General features: G+C 39.2%; 4 protein-coding genes across 5 annotated transcripts in view; 3 read left to right on the top strand and 1 right to left on the bottom strand.

Moving 5' to 3' along the window:
- Positions 1-1,758: 1,758 nt before the first annotated feature.
- On the top strand, positions 1,759-10,458 carry LOC113164634 (aldo-keto reductase family 1 member B1-like). The gene is made up of 11 exons (XM_026364012.1): positions 1,759-1,910; positions 7,438-7,512; positions 7,965-8,132; positions 8,267-8,383; positions 8,513-8,590; positions 8,756-8,878; positions 8,966-9,072; positions 9,174-9,255; positions 9,651-9,734; positions 9,927-10,009; positions 10,122-10,458. Exons 2-11 carry the CDS (start codon positions 7,447-7,449, stop codon positions 10,162-10,164), a joined length of 951 nt encoding a protein of 316 aa, XP_026219797.1. The 5' UTR covers positions 1,759-1,910; positions 7,438-7,446; the 3' UTR covers positions 10,165-10,458.
- Positions 1,844-5,206, top strand: LOC113164633 (aldo-keto reductase family 1 member B1-like). The gene is made up of 10 exons (XM_026364011.1): positions 1,844-1,985; positions 2,291-2,458; positions 2,650-2,766; positions 2,929-3,006; positions 3,624-3,746; positions 3,830-3,936; positions 4,054-4,135; positions 4,493-4,576; positions 4,825-4,907; positions 5,034-5,206. The coding sequence occupies exons 1-10, from the start codon at positions 1,920-1,922 to the stop codon at positions 5,074-5,076; spliced, it is 951 nt and encodes a 316-aa protein (XP_026219796.1). The 5' UTR covers positions 1,844-1,919; the 3' UTR covers positions 5,077-5,206.
- Positions 10,459-10,794: 336 nt separating the features above from the next.
- akr1b1.2 (aldo-keto reductase family 1, member B1 (aldose reductase), tandem duplicate 2) lies at positions 10,795-14,935 on the bottom strand. Its single transcript, XM_026364268.1, has 10 exons — positions 14,750-14,935; positions 13,961-14,128; positions 13,727-13,843; positions 13,533-13,610; positions 12,910-13,032; positions 12,220-12,326; positions 11,968-12,049; positions 11,657-11,740; positions 11,482-11,564; positions 10,795-11,389 (listed from the first exon to the last, which is right to left on the bottom strand). The coding sequence occupies exons 1-10, from the start codon at positions 14,813-14,815 to the stop codon at positions 11,347-11,349; spliced, it is 951 nt and encodes a 316-aa protein (XP_026220053.1). The 5' UTR covers positions 14,816-14,935; the 3' UTR covers positions 10,795-11,346.
- A 4,049-nt stretch (positions 14,936-18,984) lies between these two features.
- Positions 18,985-22,260, top strand: part of tfec (transcription factor EC) — a 30,714-nt gene continuing 27,438 nt past the window's right edge. The window contains exon 1 of one of the 2 annotated variants that reach the window (XM_026364260.1): positions 18,985-19,096. The gene's annotated coding sequence lies outside the window, so the exon portion shown is untranslated. The remainder of the gene's footprint in view (positions 19,097-22,260) is intronic. The other variant, XM_026364261.1, reaches the window with a different exon arrangement.

Genomic DNA, 22,260 nt, shown 5'->3' with positions numbered 1-22,260 from the left:
TTGTCAGCTCCGCATTAATGACAGAACAGTGTGAATGCTGTTCAAGTTAACGTCCAGTAGAGAGAGCACTTTCACAAGATAGGAAAGCAGGGTTTTAAAAGCATCCAGATTAGTTAAGGCATGAAAGTAGCTCCATTTAGCTCTAAATCCCATTTTCAGAAGGAACTTCTTGGAACTTCTAAAACGCATTAAGCAAAACTAACATTGTTTGGATATGGCTAACTGTAGACGTACCAAGCAGCTATTCAAATCCACATAGTTAAATGCTATAATGCAAAACAATCTGTAACCCCAGAGGATGCAACTGAGAATTACAAATGTGGGCCACGGTTGTTCACTGTCATATAAGAAAATGAACATGTGGCTGTAGTGGTAAAAAGAAAAAGCTTGTTCACATCTTTTATTTGTTGCCAAGCTTATGAAAGTATTGACTTAAGCCATTACTCACTTTATAGACATAGTTGAGGGTGTAGACAAACTTGCCTTTCAAGATAAGGTCACACATTGTGCATTGGGTTATTGGTCAAGTGAGGAAAATATGCATTGTCATTCAGCTGCTGTGTTACAGTGTTTCTACAATACTTTGATTTATTTATTCTATTCTGTGACAATGTTAACTTTAATTTATTTATTAGATCAACAGTATATGATTTAGTGTAGTAATATGTTTAGGTGTAATGCTTGTGTTTAGTATACAACCTCTACAACAGTCAGCAAACATACAAAGTAATGTTTTATTCATGCCAGTCTTGTTTTAAACAGTCAAGCACCTGTGTTCTGTATCCCCCCATCCACACTTTTGGTTTTAAAGTGTATCTTGGCCAAATGGACAGTGGTAAATACAAATGTAAATGACCACCAAGATGGTTTGCCACTTGTTGATAATTTGTCGCGACGCATCCCCAACAACGACAATACAGGAAATATGTCTTCTATGAAGGACATGGTGCCTCGAGGACATATTTGGGAACAAACACAACCCACTGCTGAAGTGGACACTGAGGGAGAATCCCCCCACAACAAACAACAAGTGAAGAGGTTTGTAGTAAAAGTCCAGAAAAGAAAGCAACAATGTAGTGATGTCAGTAAGTTGCAAGTTTGATTTACTTAAAATTTGGGTCATATGATCCAAAATGTGTTACGTTTTATGTTTTTTAATATATCACAGGAGTGACATATTATAAAACATAAGTCCCCTCTAATATTTTACTTTATTCTCCCCTAAAACTAGGTGAACTATGTTCTATACTATAGTGTTGTATCTAATCAGTTCATTAGTTTCATAATCTAATCTATTATTTGCTATCTTTTGTTGTAACTTTCCACTTTTTTTTCTGTCACCTCATGCAATGACTCACTCAGATCATGTGTTTGGCTGTATTAACGTGGTTTACTTAGCAAACTCCTCCGAATTCAAGGACTGACACTTTGATTTATAAATTGTTATGTAACAGTACCACAAATAAAGCAGGATCACAACTGCACAGAGCAAGGGTGTGTTTTAAGTCACTGCTATTTAATTTTTTATTTTTAATAGTAGCAATGTTTTATTTGTAATTTCTTCATTTAATTCTGTCTTTTTGGCACAACTAAGAACAAATAGTCCAGAAATCTGCTCAGAATTAATAAATGAAAGAAGCTATTTTCCAAAATCATAGAAACCCTTGCATAGATTTCATGCACTCTAGTACAGACGTTTCATATAATCCCATTATTTGTGCTGAATCATCCCTGAAGCACCGAGAATTTATGTGTGCTTTGAATGCTGGCATGCCTTGCACTGGCTCCTCCTCTCTTGCTGACATTTAAACAAGAGGCTGCCTCTGCTCTGAGTGTAGAGAAGAGAGAGCTGAGCTGAGCACAAACGGTTACTTGTTGACTGATCCTGTTAGACTGAACTAAGACAGAAGATTTCCAACATGATACCTGCAGTTACACTCAACACTGGAGCTAAGATGCCTATTGTGGGTCTAGGAACATGGCAGGTAAGGCCCAACATTTCATACTTACAGCAGCTCTGTGGTAGACTGGCCTGTCCTTATTGACCCTGCCTCTTACAAATATGGTTCCCTATTGTGTGTTACACTGTACTGTAACTGCAAACTAGGATCAGATGAATAGAACGAACAATTTAATTTCAATATATTTCTTCCAGGAGGGTAAATATTAACATTTTACTGCACACAAACCTGTGCCTGGTAAGACTAGTATAGTTATCATTAGAAAGTGACAGAAGGAATTGACAACACACCCTTTCCATGCATTTCTTAAGTTACTTTTTGCTTTGCAGTCAGAACCAGGAAAAGTCACTGAGGCTGTGAAGGTGGCTATAAGTGCTGGCTACAGGCACATCGATGGTGCTTATGTTTACAAGAACGAAAAAGAAGTTGGAGCTGGCATTGCTGCCATGATTGATCAAGGAGTGGTCAAGAGGGATGAGCTGTTCATTGTCAGTAAGGTACAGTTATCGAAGGTCTTCAGATAACTATTAGATTACTACTTTAGATTAGTAATGCTGGATGTTCTTTTCCTGGAAAAATTTATCCAGACGTCAAATTCGTGTTTTGTTCTCTCCCATCCAGTGTGGCTCTTAATTCATGTTATACACACTCAGTAGTGTAATAGTTCAGTAAAATCTGTTTTCCACAGTTATGGTCCACCTTCCATCTTCCACCTCTGGTGAAGGGAGTCTGTCTGACAACTCTCAGTGACCTGAAACTGGACTACGTGGACCTCTACCTCATGCACTTACCCTGTGGAGCCAAGGTTTGGATACCACAGTCCTGGCCCAGAACATAGATCACCATAGAACAGAGAAACCCATGTTACCTGCCTAAGCAAATCTGATTTTGGACAATAATACTACAAATATCTCCATCCAACTTCATGTTTTAACTTTTGCCTTTTTTTTTTTTTTGACAAATGCAGCCAGGCGATGAGATTCTTCCTCTAGATGAACATGGTCAGCTCATTTCGGACGACAGCAACTTCTTGGACACTTGGGAGGTAATGGAATGATGCTTATACAATGGTAGACAGTTGCACGGCTAATCTTTTTGTTGGTTATTTTTGTCAATTTTGGTTAGTTTTGCTGGGTATCTTCTGCCAACTTGTGAACTTACTATGATCCTTCTGATCCCTGTGGTTATATGGGGACTTTTAGTCAGGCACGTTACTATACAGTGTTTTCTACTCTTGGCAGCCGCTATTAGTGTGTTTATTAAGACCCAGACTAGGACATGGCTGAATAAACGCAATCTAGACTCACTTGTAACTTTAGATGGTTTCCAGCTGGTGGGGGTGCCGTGTGAACTCACTCCTAGCAAACTCAAGTGACCTCAATAAGTGCACAGTGATTTCCCTGAATTGCACGACTTAACAGCTCCTGCTGGTGTCTTTCTTGTTACCTCTCACAGAGTTTCACACTTTGCTATCAATAATATCTCACTTTTTAAATTATATTTTGTTATTGTTACCCATACATACATTCATCCATTATCTTGACTTGTTGTAGTTAAGATAGTTAAAAGCTGCAGAATTTCCCCCTTGGGTGATCAATAAAGTGTTATCAAATCAAATAGCAGCACCTGTGACTAACACCAGTGTCCATTTCCTCTTAAAAGGCTATGGAGGAGCTGGTGGATGCTGGTTTGGTCAAAGCTATCGGCGTCTCCAACTTCAACAAAGACCAGATTGAAGCCATACTCAACAAGCCAGGCCTCAAGTACAAGCCTGCAAACAACCAGGTGCAAAACCAGATTTGCATTATGCAATATGTTAAAAAAAAAGCACAATTTCAAAATAAAAGCACTTACGTTTTATTCTCCAGATCGAGTGCCACCCGTTCCTGACCCAGGAGAAGTTGATCAACTACTGCCACTCAAAGGGCATCTCAGTGACTGCCTACAGCCCCCTGGGTTCACCTGACAGACCCTGGTGAGAGGCAGCAGCACATGTCACACACAACAACAGTTAAAGCAGTGATGTTAGCAAAGGTACAAGTATAAACTGTATAAACTGTCACTCTTTGTTTTCTGTTCTTATTTACAAAAGGGCTTCATCTAAAGATCCCTCCCTGTTGGAAGAACCTAAGATCAAGGCCATTGCTAAAAAGCACAACAAGACTCCAGCACAGGTAAAAAAAAAAAAAATAAAAATCAGTGCAATATTACTACAATGCAGCTTTGTTTGAGATGTGTAAATGTGGGATGTGTACTAACATTGTTACCTATAACATAAGTAACTGTTAAAGCACATTTATTTGGTCTGGCAATGGTTTTCAGCAGAATTTTTCTTTTACAAGAGTCATTTAATTTTATGTTTAAAAGTGTGCAGACATTTTGCACACATTGCCAGAGGTGTTTTATAAACCATTAACTATAGAAATTTAAATTGTACTACATTGTGCTGCGATTTGCCAAAAATGAGCTCAGCAGCATACATAAATAACACTTACATAATGCCTTGTACTTCTGAATTGTATTTGATCCAGGTTCTCATGAGGTTCCACATCCAGAGGAATGTGGTCGTCATTGCAAAGTCAGTAACCCCAGTTCGAATCAAGGAAAATTTCCAGGTACGAGAATCTTAAAACTTTGGAAGTCACTCTTATTCAGAACAGTGTATTGATACTGGTTAGGCGTCAGATTCACATTTAGCTAAAAGAATAACAGCTAAGGTGTGAGCATGTGTCTTAAACGTGAAACAGAACCCTAATTCTAATTACGAGTTGCTTTTGGGTTTGCATGTTACTTGCAGGATTCAGTTTTACACAGCACAAATGTAGTTTGTCTCAGTTGCTCAGCTGTTCTCTCTCTCTGTCAGCTGTTTGACTTTGAGTTGAGTGAAGACGACATGAAGACCATACTGAGCTTGAACAAGAACTGGAGAGGGTTCCCACTACCATGGTGAGTAGACATGAAGGTGACGAGTAATAAGAGTTAACCAGAATCAGATATTTAATCATTGCATTATTATTTCTAGTAACCTACTGTGTCCTAACTTTAACTAATGTATTCGTCTTGTCTTTAAAGGGCCACAAAACACAAAGACTACCCCCACAATACAGAATACTAACTTGCCAATCAACATGTGGTACATGTTCTGTTTTGAATCACAAGCTGAAAAATCATTTTTACTTAATAAGCTTGTAATGAACGGTTTTGTTATATTTACAGAAAAATGAATGAAATAAATACTATATGTATGTTGTGTGTCTTCTTTTGTTGAAGTGGCATAAATATGGCTTACTGTCTTATTGCTATGCAGCAACTTAAAAAGACGCCAAGCCTATTGAGAATACACCTGCTCCTGAGTAGGTTGGAGTTTGTGGATAAGTTACCAGGGCAACACGCTTGACATGACTTTGGAAGACCCAACTCCAGCATCACATGAGTTCATCCGCAATATTATCTGGTTAATGTGTTAATCCAAATATGAAGGTACAGAGCCCAGTCATGGCAACTGGACGTCCCTCTTATTAACAAACACTTAGTGTTGAAGTTAACATCCAGCAGAGAGCGCTTTCTCATTAGGCAGGAAGGCAGGGTTTAGAGCACCACCCTAAACAACATGTGAAAGGGAATAGCAGGTGGTGGTAGTCATTGTTAATGACACATCAAAGCATCTAGGTTGATAATCACATGGCAGAGTGAATATATTTATATAAACCTATTGGAACCATGCTTAGAAGAAGTTGGTTATAAAATTTGGCAGTATAAAATAAATATTAAATGATAATGCCTACAGTATATTAAAGTCAGAATCAGCTTCTAGTTGTTGGTAACTCACATGCACAGTACAAAATGTTGAACAGTAAACAACATACAGACAACATTAGAATGACATTTAAAGAAAACTCAATGAGAGGTTTGACCAAGAGAGCTCCCCGAAACAGAGGTAAAAGCAATGACCACTTAATTTGCTGCAAAAATGAGGGAAGTATACTTCAAATTTGCACATACTAGCACGTTTAAGAACATTTTCGCCTTAAAGCCACCAGACATGACCTAAAATGTCAGTAAAAGTATGTGCAGTCCAGTAAAGCAACCTTAGGTGATGCAACAGAGGAAAACAAAATAAATAAATAAATAAAGAGTAAATGTGGGTCACACCATTTCATGTGGCTACAGCTGTAAGAGCAGAAGCAAGCCTGGTCTAGGTTATGTCTTCATTAGTGCCAAGTCATTTACATCAAAGCTAGTAGTTCACCTGCCAGTCAAAGGTACACCTGCACTTAGACATAAGCTCACATGGTCATAAATCTTTAGTGCATGTGTATGAAAAATGCCAAGTCATTCCATCAGTGACAGAGTGTGTCTAGATGGAGCCTGGATGTGTTTTGTGTTTTTGCTGAGCTTTTAAGCTAAAAAACATGTGATTCAATGTAAAATATATATTAGCTTTACTGGTTGATCTATAGTTGCTAATCCATTTGTTTATTTCATAATCTAATGCACACCTGCAGTTTGTGAGGATGACTGCCCAACTTCAAAACTAGACACCACTGTGTATTTATTGCTCACCAAGGTGCAGGAACAAACACACATGCCCAGCTTTTCAGTGTCCTGTATAAATCTACATATCTTAAATACATTAACAGAAACAGTTCAGGTAAGACTTATGACAGACAAAGGTACAAAGCTCAACCTAAATGTTTTTCTTTTTGGCTGATTAATAATCATCTTCACAGACTTTACATTAAATATAAAGCCGTGTAGAGACTACTGCACTCTTCATTAGGACATGATGAGGAAACATAATTTGAATCAAAATGTGTTAATCTTCTGACTCTGTCTCAACTAAATCAATAAACTACTATAAATAATTCCTCTTTAATTTAAAGGTAGATTTATTAATGTTCTTATTAATTAATGCACACATTGCATTTGAAGCTACTCTGATTTAGCAGCACTAACGTATCTGTTTTGGCTTTCCTCTCTCTAAATCAATGCACACGCAAACTCATAGCAATGAGCCGTTTCCTTCAATAGCAAGATATATGAATTTACTCAAGAAAGGTCCTTGTAGACAAACAGTTCTAAGGGTAGAGAAAGGTCACTAAAGGTCATGGTTTAAATTCCTTTATGTAATGATGTGTTACCTTTTTTGAACTTCATTGCATGTCAATGTCTAAACAACTTAACATCTCCATTAAACCTTGTTTGGGACTGTTCATCAATCTGCTCAGCATTACTGAAAGCACTTATTTTCCAAATTCATGGAAAGCTTTGCACGGATTTCATGCTATATTATACAAATGTTTCACTACATAAGTGCTGAGTCATTCTTCTCCCCGCCTCTGTCGGGGGGTCTGAATGGTGGTGTGCCTTATATTAACTCCTCCTCTCTTCACGAAGCTTCATAAAGGAGGCTGCCTATACTGTACGAACAGATGCTTGTTGACTGATCCTGTTAGACTGAGAACTGAGACAGAAGATTTCCAACATGATACCTGCAGTTACACTCAACACTGGAGCTAAGATGCCTATTGTGGGTCTAGGAACGTGGCGGGTAAGGCCCAACATTTCATACTTACAGCAGCTCTGTGGTAGACTGGCCTGTCCTTATTGACCCTGCCTCTCACCAGATGTGGTCTGTACTAATTCGGCTGTGCATGTTACACTGTACTGTAACTGCAAACTAGGATCACAAGTTAAGACACTACTACAATTATATAGTCCAATTGCAATACAATATATTATGTAATCTTACAGACTGACATCAGATTTGTGTCGTACAGGAGGGTAAATATTAACCTTTAACTGCACCCTGCCTTCTGACTGGTGAGATTAGTGTCATAAACGTTATACTAACACCACTCATTACGACACCATGCCCTCTATATGCATATCTTTCATCATGCAACACAAAGTATATCACAGCTACATCTTAGCAAACTACATCTTACAGATTTGTATGTATATCTTTGAATTCCTCTTGCTCGTATCACTCTACCTTTGCAGTCAGAACCAGGAAAAGTCACTGAGGCTGTGAAGGTGGCTATAAGTGCTGGCTACAGGCACATCGATGGTGCTTATGTTTACGAGAATGAAGAAGAAGTTGGAGCTGGGATTGCTGCCATGATTGATCAAGGAGTGGTCAAGAGGGATGAGCTGTTCATTGTCAGTAAGGTACAGCACATCTTAAGTCAATAAAGCCACAGAGGCGAACACTACAAATATGTAAAACTGTAATATTAATGATTTGATATCTGAATACTGTGGTACTCCATACCTCCTCCCTTCTCAATGCTTCTTTGTCGTAGTTATGGTGCACCTTCCATATTCCATCTCTTGTGAGGGAAGCTTGTGAGAAAACTCTCAGAGACCTGAAACTGGACTATGTGGACCTCTACCTCATGCATTTCCCTTACGGAGCCCAGGTTTGGATACCACTGTGTCACATCTAAAACAGCAAGCTTAGATAACGATGCAGCATGTTGAAACATGCATGTTGATGTTAGACTGTCGTGCATCTCTGCTTAACATTTCCATTTTTTTTCCTGCTGCAGCCAGGTGATAAGCTTTTTCCTTCAGATGAACAGGGTCAGCTCATTTCTGATGGCAGCAACTTCTTGGACACTTGGAAGGTAATTTAAGTGGCATATAAAAATCCTAAATGGCAAACTGACAGTTCTTTAGACGACTGACTCTTTTATAAGCCAACTGATCTGCTTTTGCCTTAAATCAATCGACAGATTAATTTTTAAATAGCAGCACCTGTGACTAACGCCAGTTTCCATTTCCTCTTAAAGGCTATGGAAGAGCTGGTGGATGCTGGTTTGGTCAAAGCTATCGGCGTCTCCAACTTCAACAAAGACCAGATTGAAGCCATACTCAACAAGTCAGGCCTCAAGTACAAGCCTGCAAACAACCAGGTGCAAAACCAGATTTTCATTATGCAATATGTTATCAAACAGCACAATTTCAAAATAAAAGCTAAAGCACTTGGGTTTTTCCTGTAGATTGAGTGCCACCCGTTCCTGACCCAGGAGAAGTTGATCAACTACTGCCACTCAAAGGGCATCTCAGTGACTGCCTACAGCCCCCTGGGTTCACCTGACAGACCCTGGTGAGAGGCAGCAGCACATGTAACACAACACTTAAAGCAGTGAAGTTAGTACAAATATAAACTGTATAAACTATCACTCTTTCTGTTCTTACATACAAAAGGGCCTCATCTAAAGATCCCTCACTGTTGGAAGAACCTAAGATCAAGGCCATTGCTGATAAGCACAAAAAGTCTCCTGCACAGGTAATACAGAATCTCTCTTAGCAAATAAGGGTACGTTAATCATGCAAAGCAACATTTTTTTGTAAGGCAGCACTCCTAATAAGTGGGAAATGAGCACATCCTATTCAGTTTCAAGCTCTGACTGGGTACTGACAGATACAGATTACATGTCAGATAGCAGCAGCTCTGGTGTACAGCAAGTACTCTTGAACAAACAGACGTTGTATTGTAGTGATGTGTTCAGTGGGTGAACACTGACACCACCACCAAAACTGCTTTATCTACAATTATCTAACAGCTGTTAGCAAAAAGAAGCTCAGTGTTCTCATGTGGTGCCAAACCACATCAGCACATCATAAGGAAGAAGGCTGAATAACAACATTACATGTTGACCTTTTTAATGGTGTTTGATCCAGGTTCTCATGAGGTTCCACATCCAGAGGAATGTGGTCGTCATTCCCAAGTCAGTAACACCACATCGAATCGAGGAAAATTTCCAGGTATGCCAGTCTTAATACTTTGGAAGTAAATTGTGTTGAATCTCATCTGTTCTGCTAAACAGTGTCACCAAGAGGTGCGAGGATGTTATTACAGGACTGGTTGTTTTTGTGTGTGTGCATTAAGTTTTACAGAGAACAATTGTAGCATCTATGGTTTGTCTCAGTTGCTCAGCTGTTCTCTCTCTCTGTCAGCTGTTTGACTTTGAGTTGAGTGAAGACGACATGAAGACCATACTGAGCTTGAACAAGAACTGGAGAGGGTTCCCACTACTTTGGTGAGTAGAGAGGAAGGTTATGAGGAAAAAGATAAATGGAAGAGATACATCATCATTTCAGGGTGACTATCTTTACCTTAAGTAACCTATGCGTCTTGTTTTTTCTCTACAGGGCCTCAAAACACAAAGATTTCCCCCTGAATACAGAATACTAACTCAGACAATATGGTGCTCCCTTTCTATTTTGTGTCACAGCCTGAAAAATGATTTCTACTTCTCAAGCTTGTACTCAATTGCTATTTTGTATTTTTTACTGTAATTAATGAATTAAACACTGTATTTTGTGTAGAGATAATACATTTCCTGTCCTCTTTTAAATCAAGCTTTTAACAGGTCACTACAAACCTGTCACCTGAGACAGTTTGACCTTTGTCTTTGTGAGCAGCATTAATTTCCTGCAGTACAGGATGTTAATGGTAACTCGCTGCTATAAATATGTACAGTCCAATAATGATAATGTTTTTTTTTTATAAGCTCTGACTGTAGATGACTCATCTATTACTCACACATAGTATTCATCAATAATATGACTTGAATAAATATAAATTAGCTTTCAAGAGAGCTACATATACCAGACTAGATTTACCAGTAGCTATTTACCGTACAGCCTATGTGGTAGACTGCACTATTGCTCATTCATTCGTCCTGTCAGTCCCACAGTTTTTCTGACAGCTAGTTTCTGGGTCCAGGCAGGAGATAACTCATTTGTTTTACAGAGACACTTTCACTTGCCTGAGTGGTATCTTCAGAGCTCAGCTAATTAGAAAACTTGCAGCGTGTTTTTTTTTTTCTTTCACAGGACTTTATTGCAATGATGAACAAAAACAGCTGATACAGGAAATAAAAGGGATTGTTTCGTAACAGACAAGTGCCACATGACTCACAGAGAATATTGAGAAGTACTTTTTGAAGATAATTTTTTAGATAAAAGTGCTTTAATAATTGTGCGTTCAATTTTGATTGTTAAGGTTTTCATTTTCCCCATGTAACATGTTACAACCTGCTAAAGAATGACATTTTAACAGGTTAAGTTAAATGCAAAGTGTCTTGCAGTTTGATGTCTTTATATGTAACATTTACTTTTAAAACATATAATTTTGTTAACTGTAGAGAACAGAAATTGACCACGTAAAAAAAAAAAAAAAGATGCCAATATTCACTTTTACTACTATAAAACTCATAGCCATGATGGCTTTTATTTTGAAGAATTGACTGCACTGGTTTAAATGTCTTTGGAGTGTTTGTATGGTGATAAAACAAGAAGTGAGCAGTCCAGAGCATAGACAAGCAAACTGCAGCACCAAAAGTAATCCTGCGGTAAATCAGCATATTTCTTTTCAGAATTCAGCATTGAAAGGAAAGTCCTTGTGCTTTGTGCTCCTATTAGGACAAAAAAAAAGAGAAGTAAAACAAGACGTCTTACCCACAACAATCTCCTTAACAATAACAAGTACAATCATATATGATCTTACCACTGCATGGGGCAAGCTCTCCAGTTCCTGTTAAATCCTAATATGGTCTTTATTTCCTCTTCACTTAGCTCAAAGTCAAACACCTGTAAAGATGTAAACAGCATTTTTTATGCACAAGCACAAAGGATGAGAAAGTCAAGCCGAAACATAATGAAACAATTTCTGAGATGAATACCTGGAAATTCTCCTGAATGCGCTGAGGTGTGATTGACTTGGGGATCGCGATCACATTCCTCTGGATGTGAAAGCGGATCAGGACCTGTTGAGGCGGGTGATAAGGTTTTCATTTGATTTGGACCAGAGGTTGAAATGGGGTATAAATGAGCACTTTTGTATCTCATTTATAATGATTCATATCTGATTCAAAAAGCGAACAATATATTTGCATTTTTTATAGCCAATCTGAAAATCGGACGACCACTAACAACTATTGTAAGTTTCATTTTTAATTGTTCAAGTGTCAGTCAGTTAGTGCCTGTGTTGTACCTGAGCAGGTGTCTTCTTGTGCTTCTCAGCAATGGCCTTAATGTTTGGATCTTCCAGAAGTGAAGGTTCATCTGGTTTAGCCCTGCAATTTAAATATATGATCAAGTAGCTACTAGAGTAACACAGAATGTATTATTTTACTGCCAAATCATTATGGTTTGCAGGTGTTTTTTTCAAAGCAACACACAAGAACAAAATGAAAGCTCTAGCTCTTCGATAATATCATAGCTGGGATTTTTATGCTTGACTGACCAGGGCCTGTCAGGAGAGCCCAGGGGGCTATAAGCAGTCACCGAGATGCCCTTAGAGTGGCAATAGTTGATCAGCTTGTCCTGGGTTAGGTAGGGGTGGCACTCCACCTAGTAAGAGAGACACATCATTGCACAACCTGAACTGAACCATACATAAAAGAGGGCTACAGATTTATCAAGTTATTCAGGTCACCATCTGCTTACTGCAAATGTTTCATCGAGTACTCATACATGAAGCACAGCAGTATATTTGTATGGCTGCGGTACTTATTGAGCATCACAAAAGGCCAGAAGGAAAATGGTGCTTTAATCTAATATACAAAACAAGACACTGATGGTGAACAATGGTTCCGAAAAACTGAAGGTCACCCCAGCTAACTGGTCTAGCCTGAGGGGAAACTGCTGTGGCCCATCACTAATAAACAAGACATTTATTTCTTAGGCCTGATACGAATAGACAGATAATCTCATTATAGCCTCTTGCCCTTTAAGAACAACAAACCTGACATGGTTCTGTTCAGCAGGCTCAGCTCAAACATGTCATCTCGGTACTGTCTATACAGACTGAATATGTGAATTTAAACAGCTGTTTTTATAGTTACCAGATGAAAAGGTGTTATCTCAGGTCCACATCAAGCAGGCTTGTAACTGCAAGGTGACTTTACTTTGGTAAACATGTCTTTTAGTGTACCTGATTGTTGGCAGGCTTGTATTTGAGGCCCGGCTTGTTGAGAATGGCTTCAATTTGATCCTTGTTGAAGTTGGAGACACCGATAGCTTTGACCAACCCAGCATCCACCAGCTCTTCCATCCCCTGAGAAAAGTGACCATGAAGACATCTTTATTTGCATCTAACCTGAGTTAAGATTTAATAATGTGGGCTTAAAAAACCTCTTCAGATGATATAGCTATAGTTGTAAATGTCTTTTACTTTCACTCCTCACTACTATCAACATCTCACTGAGCTCACTGGTCAATAATTTTAATACAGTACAGATGCAATGTAATAACACCGCTAACACTGGGATGTGTTCAGGTTTAATATTTCTGATTTGTAGCCATTTATTTACACTGGGAAGCTCATCAATGCTTAATTATGAGTCCTAATGAATTTCTCTATACATACTCCCACTGGGTCATGAGAAATTAGGAATTATAACACTGATTAAGCTTCTGAATACTAATAGTCAGTATCAGCATAACACAATTACACAATGAATTCACTGACTTTGAATCATTTTAAGAAGTATGTTAACAATTCCAAACAAGTTTTACCTGTTTGAATCTTACGTCTGTTTTGTCTGTTTAACTCACCTCCCATGTCTCCAGGAAGTGAGTATTATCACTGATCAACTGTCCTTCGCTGTCCAAAGGAAAGAGGTCACTGCCGGCCTGTAACATGACAACAGCTCAGAGGTTTACACCATTTCATAATTTCTCAAAAACCCAAATGTAATCTCCATCAGATTGATAAGAACACAAAGATTCACACACTCCTAGCTACCTACCTTCACACCCATGGGCCAGTGCATTAGATACAGGTCTAAGTAGTCCAGTTTAAGGTCACTTAGAGTCTTCTCACAGGCTTGCCTCACCAGGGACTTCTCATGGAAAGTGCACCACAGCTATAAAATGAAAGGACAGGTCAATTGTAAAAAACAAATGCTTATAAACAGTAAACAAATATAAATTTCACTGTTGTTTATTGGCATTATTAGGTATTTTGCATACCAACAACTAACCTTGCTAACTATGAACAGATCCTCTCTCTTGACCACACCGTCCTTGATCATGGCCTGAACACCCTCTCCCACCTCTGCCTCGTTCTGGTAGACGTACGCTCCATCGATGTGCCTGTAACCTGCTGAGATTGCTGCTTTCACGGCTTCTGTAACCTTACCAGTGGGAGACTAAAGGACAGGACTGGTTTACACACACTGCACAAGAAAAAACAACAAAAAACTAATTCCCAGTACTTTGTCTAAAAGGGAGTTTTGGTTCCTGATTTCGTTTCTTGCTTAGTTCCTATGTGGATGTGACTGAAAGAGGTCACAAGGTTTGCTGTGGTAGACTGAAATAAGATTAGTTATAGGTCAACTTCATTTATCTATTTTCAACTTGGAGCTTTTAATACTTGATGCAGAGGCAAACTTAAAGGGCAGATACCCACTGCATCGCCCAAACTAGAACTAGTTTAAGTTAGTAACTCACCTATTTGGGGAAATGAGTTTCTACATGTGACCAGATCATCTGTCATAAGGAGTGTCCATGAAAAGCAATGCCAGCTCTTAAAAAGCAGGTTATATAATTGCTGAATTCCAGCCAAAGTGATTTTACTCAATGAAACAAGTTAAAATGCAATACTTGACGACTTTCCTGTGCATAAACTAAGTTAAAGCTACTCGTTGGTCCGTCTGCAGACAGCCTTTGTGTCCGTACATCAAGCTAACTAACCGACCGACGCTAGCTTACTGAGAAGTTAACTATTAACTAATGTTAGGTGGGACAGCAGAGGAGGAGATAACACTCACCTTCCATGTCCCCAGTCCAACAGTGGGCATCTGTGCCCCGGTGTTCAGTTTCACCGTTGTTGCCATTTCTTCGTGGAGCTTGTGGACCGTGCACTTGAGCTGGGTTCAGCCGAAAAAGACTCAATGCGCGTCGGACTCGGCACTAAGAGAGAGCGGCGGCATCGGTGATCGATGAGTAATGTCTGACTGTTCCTGTCAGTCACACATGACCCACTCCTAATATTTAGATTTAGTACTCACATTTCTTCATAGCTTAATAGTTTATTAGCTGAAACTAGCATTTGAGACATTGTTTAAGATCGTTAGACACGTCTTTAATATCATTCCCACAGCAGGACGAGGGTGGAGTATAGGTATCAAATTAATCACAATATAAGGTCATTTTAACAATGCTGAATAACGTAGGCTGGAAAATCACAAATGCAGCACATAACAATGATAAATTAAAAATAATAACAACATCCAAACTGTTTAATGTTATGTTATGCATCACAAACCGGCTACACTTGGCCTTTTGCATGTCTTCTGTCATTGATCCACTAGAGGGCACCATTACCACACAATCTACTGTGAGGCAGATTGAGGCTGCAAAGACTAATCACACATCAGTTCATTGACCAGTATCTACAAAGACTGAGATCACTGATCAGTGGTGTGCACACAAAACAACGACAACATCAACATGTGCACATGCCCAATATTTAATTTAACTTTTCAAAAATGCCTTTCAAACTACTGCAGGGCACGTCCGCTGTCTAGCATGTTGCATCTAACATAGGAGACCATGTTCTTTTTAATTAATCCTTATTATTTGCACTGGGCTTGCATTGTAAAGGAAATGCAAGCCACTGTGTCTGTGCACACATGGACAAGCCTTGAACCCCGAGAGACATATGAAAGACGAAGCAAAATACAAGGTGTCTTTTTCTTTTTCCTTTTCTTTTTTTTTTTTTTTTTGCCAAAATCAGATAAAACCTCACAGACCTTTAACTGAGCCATTCAACACTCTGAGCAGAAGATAAGAGGGGGAGAAGAGAGTAATATATATATATAAAAAAAAACATATAAAGGGAAAAGTTATGGGAGCCAGCAGCCACTGTGTACCTCACAATGGCTCTCGCTAAAGTTTGTGTCTCTTCTGATCTTCTCCCAGCTGGACGTCCGCTTTTCAGGCACTCTCTCCTCTGATCTAACTTCAGACAGTGGAGGGCCTTTTGCCAGCCTGCAAACTGTCAAAGTACCCCGGAAATCAAACACCGTCGCACGCTGTCAGGATCAAAGACCCACAGGTAAACCAGACGAAGGCACGACCACATACAATTGCCATCTAAAAGAGAGAGAGGGGGGGGAGTTTTCATTTCAGAGGCTCCTATTTTGCGTCTGCAGGCGGATACCGCTTCACCGTACCAAGTGCATCGATTAGAATGAAGGGAAAGAGAAATGACAAGACATTTGAAGATACAACAGAGGCCCCGAGTGAAACCACTCAGTTCCTCTCACGAAAACTTTTCCACAAAGCGTGTAGACCTAGGTGAGGTGAGTAGATTTCTCAAAGAATTAGAAGAGAGAGACAAAAAAAAAAAGAAGAAGGTGGAAATACGCAGAGGCTATCGACTGAGAGAGAACGACAGTGTGACAAATAAATATACAGATCACAATGAGCAACGTCCTTTTCCATTATGTGTGGACATAATGAATTCTCGTGCAGCTGCTGGTGTCTGTTCTTTCGTAGGCTCCCACATCAGATCAGACGATCCACCAGTAAGACCCGACCTGTCCTGGGGAGATCAAACACCTCATTTCATTTCATGGCCTTTGCTCCATTCTCCCTGCCTCTTTCTCTTTCTCCACCTCTTGTCTCTTCCTTCGGCCCTGGCTTTTGCTGTCTTTTTCTCTGTTTCTGCCAGAGTGCCCCTGGGTCATAATCTCCACCCATAACTCTAATGTCGGGTGTCAGCTCCTGCTGAGTTCACTCACACACTCTCATTCCGCACATTCCGTCTGTGGAACAATAACAAGATCAGGGAGAGAAATCCCTACGTCATAAGTTAAATTCACACTTATTTCTCAGGTGCCCTGCATGCTCTTGAGCAGGCGAGAGAATATTAGGGCTGATTCGAGCCCTGCGGACACGATGGAGAATAATACTACAACATTTACAATAATCTCACTAATTATCTGCATTAGACAGACAGTCAAACTGATTTAGATCAAATCCAATTCATTACAGACCATCAGCAGAAAATGAATCTGCAACAATTTTGATAATGAATGAATCATTTACATATAGTTGTTTTTCAAGCAAACCTATAGAAAGCTTGATTATAAAGGACAAACCATCTGAAGACGTCATTTGTGATTCATGCTTTGCTGACAATGTGCGGCTGCAGGCATGTGTGTCTGGACGGGTGATTCCCCGCACAGGAGCACCTCTATGGGACTCTTGGAGTTGGTGGTAGAGAGGAGGCTTCGTCAGCTCCAATGTGACTAAGACATGTTATTTTAATTATTCTATTTGTGCCTAATTCTATAACTTTAGCCTTTAACCTTTAAGCTGGACTGTTCCCCTAATCATTGTTGTTTTTGTGTTTTCATGAAACAGCTGCTGCAACACTGGAAGTTCCCTGTGGGATTAATAAAACATTACCAACCTACATGTCTATTTTGGTTAGTCTGTGGTCTTGAACCGTGTGTGTTCACACAATCTGGGATAAAATACTGAAAATCAGAAAGCACGTATCTATTATGTCTCATTTTTCAGTAAAGGTCATAAATGATTAAGGATATGGTGAATTGGTGTGTTTGTCAAAGTGGTCTTGTATACAGTGTGCGTCCATGATGCTTTAATACTCACTGAAACTCCATCGCTGTAGCGTGGCTAATCTTGTTTCTGCAATGTTCTCGTCAGGAACCATCAACAATAGCGACAGCTCGTCTTCAGGGCAAAAGAGACAAAAAGCAATTCATTTTAAAAATGTGCAAAGACAAAAATGTTTCAAATGTCATTTTCATCTTTCAAGGATAAGCAACTTAATTCCATGTCTTGTTATCCATCCATCCATGTGATTCCACGCTGCAATAACGTCTTGTAAGAACCAAAATAACGTTGGTTAGTTGGCATTTCATAATAATCGGTAATGAGTGAGAATGTATTGTTATTTTTCATTATCCACATCTTTCTATCTAGATCTTCCTGATGTCAGTTCAAACACAACCGCTATTTCATATGTGCGTACGTCATGTGAACACAAACACAACCTTGGCCGCGTCTGTCAGCAGAGGTGTCTCCTCTCTGGCCCCTCAGACATGGTTTGGTTTTTGGCTTGATTAACCACTTAGTTCAGTCTCTCAGACACAAGATTGCAGGGAAAAAGCAAGTAATGAAGTGCTTTTGAATTTGCATTCCTGAGAGCTTTCGCAGGCGCCTTGATTTCAGTCTGCCTTTGCTGTTTGCTCTTCGTCAAGAGATGTCTGCTATTTTAACGGTAACACCTAACAAGTGTCCATCCAACCTCCTCCATATTGCTCCCTCATCAACCTAACTGCCATGAACAAACACAATCAACATGCATCTGAAGGAGAGTTTGGAGGCTTTTTCTGGTTAATCGTCCCTGATGGGTTGTTCATCATTGTCATTATGCAGATTACAGAGTGATCGTGAATGCAGTATAGGAGCCCTTTTCTCTGGAATGAAATGTCACCGTTTCCATAAAGCTGACCAAAAAAAAAAAAAAACACTTGTGTGTTTTGTTCTTAGAAGTCGAGAAGCGCTGATCAGGTATGGACAAACTGTCTCAAGAATATGAAATTAACAGCATTCAGCCTACACTTGAAAGTCAAGCCTTTATTTTTAGTAACGACCTTGACAACAACATCAGAGTGTGACTGCCGCACTGTCAGCTCAAGCATCTTCTGTAATTTACCACGCCAGTGCTGTGGTTTTGTCGAGAATTTCCAGTAAAAAAGACACTGAAAAGTTAGCAAAGTCACACAGAGCAGACATTCAGAGATTTTTGCAAATCATATTGAAAGTTTTGAAATTATTTATGAGTGACTGTGATTATGTTGCATGATGAACTGTCAGGATGATTTCAGTCTCAGATATAGGGGGAGGTGACGTAAACGCTTCCTTTTGCACCCCGCTCCTGGGAGCTAGAAAAGAGGAAGACAATTTGATTTATATGTGGGGTGCTTTCACTACTCCTTGCTTCAAGGAATGATTGAACATCAATAGGTGATCACTCCACAAGCAAGTTTATTTGGATCCTTTCAAGACTTTGAAAGAAACAAGCAAACAGAGCTATAGTTTACCAAGGAGACCTGTCTTCCATAGACTGCGGCCTACAGGTAAATGACAATTTGAGATGATTTTCTTTTCCAAATACTCTGAAATGTAAATTACAGTGAAGTGTCCTGCAATTTAAGATACACTATAATGCAGCATAATGTGTAGTTTATGAATGGGTACTTTTTGTAAAGTCATATGTAGTTTATCACTTCTCCGCAAGCAGCATCCTGCTTTACAGAGAGTTCCAAATGGCAGGTTGGAATATATTTGAGTATGAATAATAGCTTCCTGTCTCTTAAATACATATTTACTATAATAAACACTCCTTGTTGTATTATATTAAAATTGCAGTTACTGTCTATAATCTCATTCTCATCTGAAACCTGTGTTTTTAATTATTGCAACTACATTTTCTTACAAACAAATCCATGTCCATATTATGCAATTATACAGAAATGTGTATAATCACATTATAATTACATAAATGGGGCAAATGTCCATTTACAAACAGGAAACAAATATTTGCCACACTCATATAAAAATGCCAAATCCACAGATTAGTGTCGTAGCATCCTTTGTTCTTGGTATCACTTTGACATGTCTTGTCCTAGTTGGCCGCATTATGTGTTTGTTTGAGTCGAGCTTTTCGTGATCAGAATGACACAGCGGGAAAATCTTTAAAGTTCCTCGTGGGGTGCTTCCTCTTTTTTTTTCTTTTCGTCACCTGATATTATTTACAATATATATATAACGAAAAAAAATAAAGTCAGCGGACTTCTCTAATCTTGCATCACGGGAATGTTGTTATTCAGAGTTGTGTGTGTGCAACACTGGGGAGGGGGGAAAAACTGTGTGGACAGATTTAAGTTGCATGGCAACAAGTGGACATGTGTAAAACCCTCATGGGACAATGACTCACAACCAAGATGACAAAGTAATATTTACTTATGTGTAAAAAAAATGTATGCTAGAATGCACAAGTGTTGCAAGTAACGTACAGCAATTTATTTATTTTGTGATAAAGGACTTAAATGTTTAATAAAACATCCAGTGATCTGATGTATTTTTATGTTTTTTCATTAAAGAAGAGCGTGTAAGGTGAAGGAATTTAGGTCAGTGGTGTGCAGACGTGTCCTGTGCAATAGTAGAGATGTGTGCAGTATCACATAGCTGGTGTATTTTGGGGTGGAATCCTAGTATAGTGTGCGACATATGAGCATGTGTGCATTGTGCACTTTGACATTAAGGTTTGTGCACAAGGCACTCACTGGGTTTTGCAACTTGAAGAAATCACTCCTGTCTGAGTCATGGCTTGTCAAGCGTGTCATTTCGAAACAGACAATGGATGACACACACGCCTTCGCAAATGTTTTTTTTTTTTTTTTGATTTCCTTATTACAGTTTGTGTGGGTAGATGGTGCAGTTTCAGGAAGGAAATAAAAGCCTGAGGTGTCCTTTAATTTTGTTTTGTCAAGTTGAATGGGTGCATTCAACACCATCTTGTGGTCGATCTGGAAATGACAACTTGGATTTCCAAAGAAGTGCACCCGCGCATTTATTTATTCCCTGTCATAACCGTTTAGATGTAAGCCTTTAAAACTGTCGTATTCGTTTTTTTTCTTTTTATTTAATATTTGCACAGTCTAACAGACAGATGTGTGTGAGATGCAGTGGGCATGAGGGGGTAATGTGCTGGAAGAACGTAAACACTGTTTGCTCTGAGGACTGACTTCAAAGTGAGACTGTATCAACCTCCTCTCAGCAGTGGCGCACAGCCTTGACCGATGAAAAGTGAAAGTGAATGTTCATCCACGGCCTACAGACTCTTCCTGAAACAGGCCTTTGAAGTCACAAGATGGATCTGATTGACGTGTGAAGCAGACAAACATACGCTGCCTGTACGTCTCTAAAATATGATGCATACAGACAAAGACTCCATTGTGGTCTTTTCTGTGTACAGACTGGTTCTCAAACAGTGAGGAGAGAGTAATAAATAAGCTCAGGTCTGTATGTGAGCTCATAACTTTCATACATGATCATGCAGGCTTGGGGATGTTCCCTGCCTGTTGCATAACACATAATAAAAAAGAAAATGACTTTATTAAAACTAAATATTTTTGCCAAACCAAATAAAAATTGTTCTAAAATGCCCATTAAAAGCAATAAGTTTCTCTGCAGAATGCCATTTTATGGGCACATCCATCAACATTACATGACGCAGACTTGACGCAGACATGACTAGACGCTTGTGTCATGATGAGGCTCAGCTGATTCAGTTTCAGTTTCACTTGGCTTTCCTGGAAACCAGAGCAAATGTGTGACATTGGTTGAGTATATTTATATGATGAAAATGCCCATAAGCTTTATATTTAGTAAGAAAATAATAAAATGATTGCACATTTTTACTACATGTTGGGTTAGTCTGGCTGGAAAACTGTATATCCAATGTATCTTTTCTTTATGTCTCATCTTGTTAGTTCAGCTTTAAAAAGAGCCTTCTGTGATATGAAGGGAACATTATTAGGAGCAGAGGTACACTCTGCACGCACTGCATTTGGTTTTACACATTTATTTAAAACAGACAGAAGTCAGTCAAACTAAAGTAAATTGCAGAAACATTAAATCTTTTCTCTCACACATGTTGCATGGTTCTGTCAAAATGCTATTTTTTATGAGTTGATTTATACCAAACAGTGGAGGCACACAGGTTTTAAACCATTTTAAGTGGCCACCTCATCTCTTTACACAAACTGAATAATCTCGGTCATAATGACCTGTGAGAAGTGTATGCTAAGAAGACTTTGCTGGTGTGACTAGTGATAGAGGCTGGATCTCCTGCATGTCTGAGCTCTTCATCATTATCTTGACTCACTGACTCATGTCCTGGACACAGAGAACTAAACTCTTGCAGGGGCCTTGTTCTTGACGCAATGGGACGCCGAGAGCAACAATGAGGGAGAATTAGTGGTGAAAAAAGCAAATAAATAGGTGCTTCAATACATGACAGGTCAGCAACAAAGCCCACTGTGGATGAGAGGGAGAACGAGTTAAGATAGAGAGGAAGAAGAAGGAGAGAGAAGCCTTGATGAAAATAAATAGTGGAGCTCAAAGGGAGGCAAGGGTTGAGCGGATTGTAGGTGGTGATGAGTGGAGAGCTGTACAAAGTAGCCCATCTATGGGAAAGGCTTTAATGAGGCAGATGTCAGTGTGTGTGTGTGTGTGT

This window comes from Anabas testudineus, chromosome 23 (assembly GCF_900324465.2).
Source record: "Anabas testudineus chromosome 23, fAnaTes1.2, whole genome shotgun sequence".
Classification (NCBI taxonomy): domain Eukaryota; kingdom Metazoa; phylum Chordata; class Actinopteri; order Anabantiformes; family Anabantidae; genus Anabas; species Anabas testudineus.
This window is presented reverse-complemented; position numbering and strand designations above follow the sequence as displayed.

Bases quoted from the DNA above. Each gene is read 5' to 3' on its own strand.
- LOC113164633 (XM_026364011.1), top strand. From the start codon at position 1,920: ATGATACCTGCAGTTACACTCAACACTGGAGCTAAGATGCCTATTGTG. The intron at 1,986-2,290 runs GTAAGGCCCAAC...TTTGCTTTGCAG, and splicing joins TGGGTCTAGGAACATGGCAG to TCAGAACCAGGAAAAGTCAC. The intron at 3,937-4,053 runs GTGAGAGGCAGC...TATTTACAAAAG, and splicing joins GGTTCACCTGACAGACCCTG to GGCTTCATCTAAAGATCCCT.
- LOC113164634 (XM_026364012.1), top strand. From the start codon at position 7,447: ATGATACCTGCAGTTACACTCAACACTGGAGCTAAGATGCCTATTGTG. The intron at 8,133-8,266 runs GTACAGCACATC...TCTTTGTCGTAG, and splicing joins AGCTGTTCATTGTCAGTAAG to TTATGGTGCACCTTCCATAT. The intron at 8,384-8,512 runs GTTTGGATACCA...TTCCTGCTGCAG, and splicing joins ATTTCCCTTACGGAGCCCAG to CCAGGTGATAAGCTTTTTCC.
- akr1b1.2 (XM_026364268.1), bottom strand. From the start codon at position 14,815: ATGGCAACAACGGTGAAACTGAACACCGGGGCACAGATGCCCACTGTT. The intron at 14,129-14,749 runs GTGAGTGTTATC...CCTGTCCTTTAG, and splicing joins TTGGACTGGGGACATGGAAG to TCTCCCACTGGTAAGGTTAC. The intron at 11,565-11,656 runs GTATTCATCTCA...ACATCTTTACAG, and splicing joins GCATTCAGGAGAATTTCCAG to GTGTTTGACTTTGAGCTAAG.